Source organism: Caenorhabditis briggsae, assembly GCF_000004555.2.
Source record: "Caenorhabditis briggsae complete genome, chrV, whole genome shotgun sequence".
NCBI lineage: Eukaryota > Metazoa > Nematoda > Chromadorea > Rhabditida > Rhabditidae > Caenorhabditis > Caenorhabditis briggsae.
The window spans coordinates 11,652,619-11,664,008 of record NC_013488.2 but is presented as its reverse complement, the minus strand read 5'-3'; the positions used below and the strand labels follow the sequence as shown (position 1 = coordinate 11,664,008).

The following is an 11,390-nucleotide window of genomic DNA, read 5'->3' as shown; positions in this document are numbered from 1 at the left end:
TCTCTGGGAGGTATCGTTAGTGGTTCCAATAGAGAAAAACTGTTTTTGAAATTTCAGATTTTCATTGACGGTGCGATTCCTTACCCCGGATTGAAATTTGCAGAAGTGAGACAAAAAGTGAACACGCAATACCAAATGTATGCTCCTGATCGAATGCCGACATTTCTTCGTAACATTATGCTGAACATGTGTTGGCCGCAAGCTCCCGAAGACCGTGCGAATATGAATGAGATGCGGATTGCAATGCAAAGCGTGTTCGATGGCAAAGTTGGAGTTTCGAATAACCGATCCGTGTACTACAGAACAAATTGATTTTTCAATTGTCTTTAAATGAATTTTTAAAATTTTCAAAAATCGATATATTTTTGAATATATGTCGTCGAAAGACAACCCACATAGCGAAACAGAAAGAAGCTATTTCGTTTTTCTCAAATTGTGGAGACGTTTGAATATGCATAATGCTTTGTTTATGATGAAACCGATTGTGCACGATTCTCCTCTCCATTCCATGTTCAACCATAAAAATTGTACATATTCATATTATTCTTTCCCATTTTGAAGAAAATACTACTTCTCCCCTCATTTTCTCGTTTCATTCGTTTCGCCTCCTCCTTCTCAACTTCGATTTTCAATAACTGCCAGCAGCTAGTCCTCTATTCTCTTTTCTCCGGTCTGCGGGAGGCCTCTCCTTTTTCATCTTCTTCGCCCTTACCACCATCCACTTCCAACACCCCATCTTCTATTTTCTTCCATTTCAACGCTTCTCGATCTTTTAGTTTTCTTGATCCAACTACTAGAAACTGCATTGCATTATTCTTAATTACAGTTCCTTCCCATAAAAAGCGAAGCTTTCACAGAAAAAACCCAAATTAACGTTTCGATTCCAAAACTTCCGAGCCTTGATCAAGTATTTAGTCACATCCCATTCCATATTTTGTTATTGATTCATGCTAGTAAATAATGAGTTTTCTTTTCTATAACATTTCCCCGTTTACTTTCTCTCTTTTTATGCTTTTCCCTTTTCGCGATTTTCTTTTTGTCTGTGTGAAGGCATACAACTAAATGCGCCGTAGACTTTAAAATTCAAAATTCCTGTCGTAAAGTTGTCTAGCGAGTCCCTTTTAACTTTTGAAAGTCGACAAGATCAAAAGTTTCAGGTGTCACCCGCATAGGTCTTTGAAAAAATTTTCGGCTTCCTTTGGATATTAGGGGTTGCTGTAAAATCCAGATCAGTTCAGGAGCAATTTTTTTTTGCAATTTTTTGTGATTTGATACGAAACCCTATTTTGATAAACAGAGCTTTCGGCTAGCTCGTATAGCAACAATATATTTTTAATGAGAACCTGCCACGACTACTACTATACTAATCAGTTTTCTGAACGACTATATAATCTCGCCAAGAGACCAAGAGTAGTTTATGTGCCAACCAACTTTGTTCCCTAATTTTCGTGTCTCCACCACTTCAGTTTTCAAGAAACGACAATTCAGCATTGGCCAATCTTTACCAACTGTTCTCTCTCTCTCTCTCTCTCTCTCTCTCTCTCTCTCTCTCATTTTCCACGAATTCGATTTCTTCATAATGTGAATCTTTGGTAAGGTGGAAAGTTGATCTGAACTACCAAACAAGTTTTCAATCAACAACAACACGAGTCAAGAGACCACAACAAAATTTCGAAAAAAAAGGCAAAAGGGCGGGCGAACAGGTTGAATTTCTCTCTTCGTGACGCAAATCCTCATCCTTCATCTTCTTATCCCTCTTTTTTTTCTTGCTTGCATATGGTTACCAATAACAGTTATTACCTATTTGCTTTCTTTCTCTTTTTGTTTGATCTCTTCATCCCTTTCCACCATCTGTGCGTGTGTTCTTTGTCAGAACCCCGACGGGAGATTGGGGTCGTCCTTTATACCGTCTGTACCAACTTTGCGTCACTTGTTGCGTTTTCAAGGGTGGGATACGGTAATTCGGGGGGTTTTGGCGTATATAATTATATTTGGGGGGATACGCAACACTCGCGCAGCTGTTTGTAATCTCAAGAGATGTTCTAGTGGGGCCGATTAAATGAATGATGAGGTGCGAGTATTCGAGAGATGAAAGGAAATTATTAGAAGAATTTTAAAGATTGGATCTGGAGCATCAAGGACCCTATTTTTGAGAACTCTTCATAAATATTTCAAATCAGGCACGTATTTTTTTGAACGGAAGAAGATGAAGTCTTCAAAAAAAACAACCCCATTAATATTTCAACTTCCTCGTGAATCCAGATCCCAAACTCTTGACAGACATAGAGCATTAGTAATCCGATTAGAATTGTTATTCTTGCTTCACGAAATTCAATCTTCTCCAAACCTTGAATGACTCTCTAATTGAAAAGACATTTCTCAAGAAATTAAATATGATTCTATCAGCTGATGATCTTTGAAACACATCGACTTTTGGAAAGAAGTTTGCGTATATATTTGAAAAGTATATATTTCGTCGTGTCTTCTCCATCTCCTTCTTCTTCTTCTTCCACAAACTCTTTGGGGCTCTCCTTCTCCACACCCGGGACTCGTATTTATGCATTGTGTGTATGGTGTTTCGTGTGTTTGCGTGTGAGTGTCTATATATTGTTTCCCTTTTCGCGTTACCGCCCGGAGCCCGCGAGTCCAAAATTTTGATATTCCATTGCAACTGAGCAAAAGATGAAATTATGATTCTTCTCGTGCAAAAAGTCTAAAGAATGAAACCAAAAAACATCTGGAAATAATTTGAGATTTTTCAAAAGGCATCCCCCATGCTCTTTGATCTTTTAATGCCACTTTTTGTCAAGTGCGCACGCACATCTGGTCGGCGTTAGAAAACCTTTTCTCACCGTCGGAGAAGAGGAAAAAGGAGAAGAAGAAGAAGAATAGACAATGAGCTCTTTTTCTATGTTTCTCTCTTTATTAGGATGATCTTTTGCCACTTTCAACACCACCAAACAACAAAGAAGAAGAAGAAGTTGTTTAGAATCCTCCTCCCTCTCTCTTCTGCTCCAGAGATTGCTCCGAAGAAAATAATGCTCCCTTCGAAATGTGAAAATCTGTTTTAGTATCCTCCCTTTCCTTCTTTTCTGCATAATGAGTAAAGAGGAGAAAAGAGGAAACGAATTTATCTGATTGAAAAATGTTGAATTTCCTCTCCGAGTCAAAGAGTGATGATCTTCTTTAGCCTCCCCTTGGGAATACTTCTCTTTCTTTTTTCCATGCGAAAACTAAATTCATCCCTCCCTAAAAAATAAAAATATCTGAAGGCCGTGCACTGCTTCTCCCAAACCAATGCTTCAACTTCTTCATCTCCTCGCCGAATTCTCACGTCATCATCGTATAGATAATACGAGAGTTGGGTCCCCCTTTCCTCCTTCCATCAACAGCTCCTACTGCTTTCTGCTCTGCGCAAATCGACCCGCCAAGCAATATTTACTTGTTTTTGTTTACTCTACTTGCCTCTACGACTTTTCACCGGGCGTTCGCTCATTCCCAATTTCTCCCTCTTCGATTTCATTGCTGCTGATCTAGCTGCAAAATATGTGAAACCATTATATGGGTGGTCTAGAAACTGGAATTCTCTAAAGATCTCACAATTTTTGGGAAAAAACCTTTAAAGGTTTTTCATTAAAATTGATCACGAAATTTCCCAATACTTTCAAGTCGGTGTTCCAAGGGGTTCCGATGGTCCGTCGACGGTCCGTCAACGGCCCGTCGGTACCCCTCCAGCTGCTTACTAGCAATTATTCCCCAGTTTAAGCCTTTTCAGCTGTCGTTTAGTAGTTTTTCGGAAAACTATGAATTCCTGTGAATTCACCTGAGTCCAGAGGTTTCGGTTTCCAATGTGGAAATATCTATTTGGATTGAGCAATCTTTGGTCACTTGGTCGAGAATGGAAATTTTGAAATTCAAAACTGATATTTCCTTGTTTTATATTTATTTACATACCTCCCAGACGTCAATCTCACCAAAAGGTACAAGCTCTCAGCTGGTGTCACATTACAATTCTCGCCCCTTTTCCGTTTCTTTTCTTTCATTTCTAGCATGCACTCGCTCGCACCAACCCCCCGAATATGATTCGAAAAAGAACTGGCTTTCTTTCCAGAAAAAATGTACTAACCTTATGCTAACCTTATACTGTTTGCACTTGAAGACTATTTGGAACTCCCGATGTATGTGAAACGGAGTATTTACTCATTCCTTCCTTCATTCTTTTTTATGATGAATTCACACAACAAAACTCCCTATGAAAACTTGTTGTGCTTCCAGTGAAAAAGTAACATTTGTTGTTTTGCTTCTTCTTCTTCTACTACTACTTCGTTTCTACTGCTTGAAGAAGAAGAAGAAGCGACAGAAAAAGAAAAGAAACATCCATTTTTTGCCGCCTCCTGCTGGCACGCCTCAATGCCTCTTCTACTTTCCACCTCGTTTTCTTTTTTTCGTTTCGTTTTCGTCTTGAACAATCAGAATCAGCTGACGGACAACAGAAAAAAAAAGAAAAAAAAATCAAGAACGAAGTAAGAAGTCGATCCGATTCTCGGTCGTTAAATTTTCGTTTCTTCATCATTTTCTTTGGTTTAGTTTTCAAATTTTACAAAATTAAAAATGAGAAGAACTTGTTATATGGGTGTATACACTGTACCAATGATAAAGGTGACCAGTCTCTCGTTTCGAATGACCAGTTGGTTACATCACAAACCTGTGCTTATCAATTGCAAAAAAGTTGAGTGCCCATGTCGGAAAGTTACTGTAGATAAGACTGTTTTATGGCCGCTTTCGAAAGAATGGTTTTGCAACTCGGACTTTATGATTTTTTGGTCTGCCGCCAGAATCTGGTTCAACACCCCCAGGTGTCCAATAAACAACAGCATCGGCCTAGATACCTAGATACAAAATATACCAAACAAAACAATCAAATCTGGCTGCTAACAAATCAATGACGCGTGACACACCAACAGCAGCATCACCAGGGCCAGCAGCAACATACATTTGACTGTCTGATTCCATATAGGTTATGTTCAATGTACTACACACCGACCGACGACATCTGCCACTATAATTGGTGGCCAACATCGTCGTGTTTCACCACCCTCTCCCTCTCTTATTTCTCTCACACCCTACCCAAAATATCCAATGTTTCCCTTACACTTCATCGACCCACCACTGTGGCATATGGGTTGGGAGAGGTACTTTTACTCTTCGTTGGCCACCTAAAACACCACGCGATGAGGAGGACGAGACATGCATTTGAACGTCTCAGGTCCATTGCTCATTTGTGTTCAATTCCTATTTTTGAACATTTGGAGTGGAATATTTTTTTTTTTTTAATTTGGAAGTTTCTAAATAATCTATAGAATCCAGAATAACTTTCTAGAGTTACAGTAAAACTTTTAAATTTTCAAATTTAGTTGATACTCTTTACAGTCCGATTTCGAGTTCGAATATTCACTGCACAAAAGTTATAGAAAATCTTCATATAAGATGAACAAATTGAAAAAAAAATCTGTGATTTCTTTTCTTTTCCATCTTCCACCTCCTCCTTCTCCATCACATGATGATGGCCCTGCTGCTGGCTGCTGCCCGCTTCCTCCTCTCTGCTCTCTTCCTCTCTTTCTCTGTTCTTCTCGTTTCATCGTCGTCCTGGGGCATGTACTCGAAAATAGACACACTGTGACTGAACGAGATGGAGTCCTAGACAGTTTGTCGCTTTCCGTCGTTGACGTTCATCATGGCTCGGTGTGCACCGCCCGTTTACTCTCTCCTTGCTTTACTCTTTCTCCAAATTTTGCGCTTTTGTTCCTTCATCAATCGAATTTTTAAAATAAATTGTTTTGCAGGCTCAGCGCAGTCTCCCTCTTCCTCCTCTCCTGAAACCTGCTTTCATGTCCACCCAAGCAAGAATGTCGGATTTGAACTCAAGTAAGTTGAAAAGTCGACATGCTGAAAATCTCAAATTTTGTTTGATTCCTCATGAAGTAGAGAATCAAAAAACTAGTGTAACTGTAGCAACGAATTCTGGATCTAGCATGTGAGAAATCGCAGTGAACTGCTTATGCTTCGTGGTCACTCGTGACCACTTTTCGCAGAGAAATGGTTGCTGTATTCTACTGTCCATTTCCATTTCCGACTGTAGAAAGGACTGGATTCTGAATCTGACGTTGATTCTATTAGGAGAATCAACTATCTTTCGATGGCAAATTCAACATGACGTTATTAGGGTTACTGTAGATTTCGAGACAAAGACAGCACTGTGTGGACATCAACGAAACTTTCGCTGACACGCATATATCTTCTTTGATGAAATTTTTAGATAACACCTTTCGAACACAGTTTTACTTTTCCTTATCTTATCAGTTACCAGATAGGATGGTGCGTACTTTGAGCAGATGTTTGACCACAACCTACAGCAAAAAACAAATGTTTCTATAGAATAATAAATGAGGTCGTTATTGGAACACCGGACAGAGGGTTATATACTTTGTGAAACTGGGACGAGGAGAAATAAATTACTGTAAACACTATACTAGAGTGTCACCCAAACCATCGAATTGAGCCCATATATCTCGCTTTCTGTAAAAGATATCGCAAAGTGATCAACTGACAAAATGTTTATCATAATATCAAAAGCATTTTTTCAGTTAACCACTTTTTGATATCTTTTACAGAAACCAAGATCATACTTATCGTGTCAAAGATCAACTGGCTCAAAGTTGACGGCTTATGTGGCACTCTTTTAGAGTGATTATGGTATACACTGACTGAACTCTCAAAAAAACAAAATCGACTACACCTCTAACATTATTTTAAATGATTAACTAGAATTTTCTTAATAAGGTTAAAATATTAAAATCCAATTTCCCGTTTTCCTGATCGCAGAAATGTTTTCTTGATCAACAGAGTTCAGTGCGGTTGTTTGTCACTGACCAGAGCTGTGAAAAAGCAGGATTTCGCCAAAAAACGCCGGCGTTTCACGCAGCCGAAAAAATGCCTGTTTTTTTTGGCTTCCACGTGGAAGCTGCATCCGCGGCGCCGCCGCCGACAGCCGGCTTTCGGCGTGTGAATACAAATTCAAAGTATTTTTAAAAAACTATTTTTTGAGAATATTGAAAAAAAATCTGAAATTTTAACGTATTTAATTTAAAACGTATTGACCGTGTTACAAAAAAGCCGAAAAAGCCGTGGAAGCCGAAAGCCGGCTTCACGCCGAAACGTGGCAGCTGTTTTTCAGCCGCCGTTCCGTCGGCGGCTTTTGTTCCCAACCCTGTCCCTGACTTAGATTCAACCTAGAAATGAGAAACTCAGAGATACAAAGCGATCAGGCACGTGTTCTTTTTCTCCATCCCACAGTTTTCCCACTACAACTTTCAGTTTTCTTTTCCCTCGTGATGATGTCATCAGTTGATCGCGGTGCCACAGGCGGTCGCCAAATGTGTAGTCACGTGGCACCCAAAAACATGCATGTCTCATGTATAAATAGAGCCAGTAGAAACGGCAGCGTTGACTTAAAAAAAATTCGCTATATTTTTGAGCCAAATGATTCTTAGTAGAGTTACACTAGTTTTGGCCACCAATGATCCGATGCCATCGACTAGTAGACAACATCGGTAAGATCTTTTCGACATCATCTGGAAGAGATAGATAAGGTAGAGTTGAGAATCTAACTTGTAGGGAAGAGGGTAGACTAACGGAAATGAATAGCACATAATAAGTTTCTGAAACCCAAAACTAATGATATTATGTTTTCAGTGAAACGGATTTCCCGGAATTGAGTGGCAAACTGACGGGCAGGAAGGAGAAGGGTAGACGTAGCGCGGTGGCCGACCGCCATGCTCGCCAGGCCGCTAAGGCTGGCGCATTTCTCGTCAAGACCATCGACGATCCGAACCACGTGCTCGGAAAGAAGCGCAAGGAGCGTGTTGCTTCGGAGAGCCACGACGGCATCAACTCAAACGTCGTCTACTCAATGAATAAGAACAAACGTTGGGAAGCGTTGGAGGCTGAAGCAACGTGGGAGACCACGGGTAGTGATGGCAAACAATCGTTGCCTGTTCAGATTGTCGAACGTGTCTTAACCGCAAAAGGTGAGAACTTGAGGTTACTGTAGGCTGAAGTTTGATGTCCGCATTTCGTCATAAGAATCACACCATTGGCATCACATGCCATCTGTCCAATTTTCTTGGCCATTATGATTTTTTCGCTGAGAGAAAGAAAAAAAAACGACTAGATTCTATCGCATGTCAAAGTACACGAAAATGAATAGATGATCGGAAAACACATGACACTTCCTCTCCCTCCATTTGTCCCCCCTCCTCCCGATAAGCAATAACTTTTGGTGTTGGCTCGTTCTCTTTCTCTTCAGTTGGGAAGTGACTGGTGGTGTCAGGAGTTTACGATCAAATGATCTGGTAGTCAATTTGAATCATGAGATTTTTCATTGTTGGAAGTACTGGAACGTGAATATGGTTGTACTTGATCATATGGGAATATTCAGAATACATCTCTAATTGATCTAGATACAGTTTCAATCCTAGAGTGCAAACTAGAAACTTATTTCTACAATGCGCCAGCGGAAAGATAAATAATAACAAATGTAAAGTGGTCACATAGATCGAGTGCATGTTCTTTTCATTCTTTCTCCTAACACATGCACATCACGTGAATCAAAATCGGACATTCATCTAAATGAGTTCAATATTTCTCTTTTCTTTCAGACACAGTCGACAATGTGGTGTCGTTGACAGAAATAGACAAGAACGGAGAGGTTGTGCGCCATGAGACCGCTGGCGGTAAAGGAGCCAACCTACAGACACTTCTTGTCACCGGCACCACCCATAACACCAAGAAGACGAGGAAATCACGAAAGGAATCGGAAGCGTCGACGACTTCCGACAGTTCGGAAGCTTCGTTGGATGAAAACGGAGAGCCGAAGGTTCAGTACACCATCTACAAGCCACATAAGAATCACAAAGTGCTTGCTGGCAAGCTATTCAACAGAAATTATAACACACGTAAAGCAGTGAAGACTCGCCAGAATCTGAAACGTCTCGATCGGGATGAGATGTCCATTTCGGTTGATGAGTTGAATCAGAGTGTTCATATTGAGGAAGCCTACATGTACAAACCAAGTCGCGACTTCAGATTCTGTCTGGGAGACTACATCACTCCAGAATCCTGCACCACCAAACCAGTCTTTGTTCGACGATCGAGCATCGAGAGTGTGCAACCGTCTGATCCAGCAGTCATCACTTTCGACGATAGCGAGGACGAGTCAACTGGACCATTGAATGTGGTCGATATCTCACAAGTTCTTCGTGCTCCACACACATTTGAATGGGCTCTTCTTGATGTTTCTGAATGGAAAGAAATCGAGAAACAAGTTGAGGATATGAAGAGTGACAACAAAGTTTATGTTCAGTGGCTTGATGCTGATCACCTTCGTTTTTCAATTGATGCTTCTCATTTGGTTCTCGGAGAGACACAGCCACATGGTGCATCGGTTCTCATGATTGTCATCGAGAGAGCCATGCTCGCCAGGAAGGAACATCTCAAAGTTCTTCTAAACTCGGATATTGCTCCATCTGGACCATTCTCATGGCAGATCCTTAGAGGTCTTCTGAAGCATGCTAACAGTCTTCAGGATATTGTGAACATCCTCTCGACATTGGTTGCTGAATGGAAGGAAGGAAGTATTGTTGCTCCAGAATGCATCGATGTTCATCGTTCGCAGAAAAGTCGTTTTGAACTGAAACGCGATTTGTTCCAACCAGCATTTAACAGTATGATGTTGGCTACTCCAGCTCAAGTGATGAGTGCTGAGAAGATGGCTTCAATCCTTCGTGACGAGGCAATGAACACCGAAGAACAGGAAGAGAAATTTGAACGAATCGACTTCGAGACCGATGATTTTGATTTCGAAGACGCTGACGAGGAGAAGGAACCAGCTCTTGAGAAGCTGAAATGTGCCACCTGCGACTGCACCAAAAACTCGGAACTCTTTGAGTTGGATGACAGCTGGCAATGCCGTGAATGTCTTTGCAAGCACATCATCGACCAGATCCGTGCCAAATGCATTCCATTAGAAATTCCATTCGTTCTCGGAGAGGGACAATCTGCTTATGACATCCTTCCAGCTATTATCCCACTTCCACTTCTCAACTTTTACACCAAAATCGCAGCCACTGAAACTTTGGCTAATGTCGATGGAGGTGACATTGGAGAGTGTCCATCGTGCAAACAACTGGTTCACATCGACCACAACATCAACGAATTCAAGACTTCAGCTTGCTATTCTTGCGGAATCCATTGGTGTGCAAAATGCGAACGTGAGCCACATTTCCCAATGACTTGCTCATCTTATGCCTCATGGATCGAGAAGTGGGAACAGGAGTACGAACTTCATGTTCTTGAAAAGACCGATTTCCTAAAACGTATCAAGTGTGCTTGTGGATACGTTATGAAAGTTCGTAAAGAAGCTTCTCGAGCTGAATGTGGAGGATGTGGACGGGTATTCTGTCCAAAAACTCTTGAGATGCTCGAAGTTGCCTATTGGTCTCGTGACGAGAAGACTGGAGCAGCAGTCAGAAGACTGGAGACATCGACTGTTTTGCCTGCTATGTGTGTTGAGACGATTGCCGCTTCGAAAAACATCAAGAAAGAGTTCTCTGATGTGTGTGGAGAAGCACGCAAACTTCGATTCTCTGTTTCCAAGAAAACTGAGTTTGAGAAAGCGGTTCGCAAACTCAAAAATACCTACGCTGGCGTAGAAAAACTCCGCGATATCCGTAAAACGGTAAGTTCTGAGAAACCTTTTACTTGAAAGAAATGAAGATCTTTTTCAGGTGTTGATCATCGTCGAAAACGGACTCGCTCATGTATATATCGAGAAGAAACAGGACGGATTGGCTCTCAAATCACAACTTATCCAACTCATGAAACAATGGAATGTGATCGAGGCGGAAATTCAGCATCCAGGGTTTGTTTTTCTGAGAAAGTTTCAGAATATAAAATTCACATTTTCAGATCTGATTTCCAAACCAGATACGCATCCGTTGAGAAAAACCTTTCAAAGGTTATTAAACAACTCAAGCAAGCCAACGAGTCCGAAGCTTCTTCTCAAGTGTAAATACCATCAAGATGTACACTTTTTTCCAACATCTGAATTTCTCATTTAATCATATTTCATATTGCATTTTCCTATTTTTCCCATTTTTTCTGCATTCTCTACTAACCCACTTTTTCTACACACACCTACCCATATTTCAATTGTAATTCTGTGTCTAGCGTTTGTATGTGTTTTGCAGCTGAGTTTTTTGTAAATAGTGTATTCACCAACTGCATCTAAAAATCCTCCAAACTTCCTAAAACACAAAATGTTCCTTTTCTTG

The 11,390-nt window shown here is 40.7% G+C and overlaps 4 protein-coding genes across 4 annotated transcripts in view; 2 read left to right on the top strand and 2 right to left on the bottom strand.

Moving 5' to 3' along the window:
- Window positions 1–312, top strand: part of CBG09305 — a gene marked incomplete at both ends in the record, with an annotated part of 2,157 nt that extends 1,845 nt beyond the window's left edge. The window contains one exon of the mRNA XM_002636805.1: window positions 58–312. Coding sequence (XP_002636851.1) covers window positions 58–312 — 255 coding nt within the window. The remainder of the gene's footprint in view (window positions 1–57) is intronic.
- A 341-nt stretch (window positions 313–653) lies between these two features.
- Window positions 654–1,744, bottom strand: CBG27121 (the record flags this gene model as incomplete). Its single annotated transcript, XM_045237745.1, has 4 exons — window positions 654–815; window positions 952–1,040; window positions 1,296–1,299; window positions 1,643–1,744. The coding sequence occupies 4 exons, from the start codon at window positions 1,742–1,744 to the stop codon at window positions 654–656; spliced, it is 357 nt and encodes a 118-aa protein (XP_045098938.1).
- A 2,226-nt stretch (window positions 1,745–3,970) lies between these two features.
- On the bottom strand, window positions 3,971–6,127 carry CBG27120 (the record flags this gene model as incomplete). Its single annotated transcript, XM_045237744.1, has 6 exons — window positions 3,971–3,994; window positions 4,302–4,391; window positions 5,540–5,629; window positions 5,654–5,771; window positions 5,842–5,870; window positions 6,074–6,127. 6 exons carry the CDS (start codon window positions 6,125–6,127, stop codon window positions 3,971–3,973), a joined length of 405 nt encoding a protein of 134 aa, XP_045098937.1.
- Window positions 6,128–7,539: 1,412 nt separating this feature from the next.
- CBG09307 lies at window positions 7,540–11,128 on the top strand (the record flags this gene model as incomplete). Its single annotated transcript, XM_045237743.1, has 5 exons — window positions 7,540–7,610; window positions 7,753–8,087; window positions 8,694–10,795; window positions 10,845–10,996; window positions 11,026–11,128. 5 exons carry the CDS (start codon window positions 7,540–7,542, stop codon window positions 11,126–11,128), a joined length of 2,763 nt encoding a protein of 920 aa, XP_045094081.1.
- Between the last annotated feature and the right edge of the window lie 262 nt (window positions 11,129–11,390).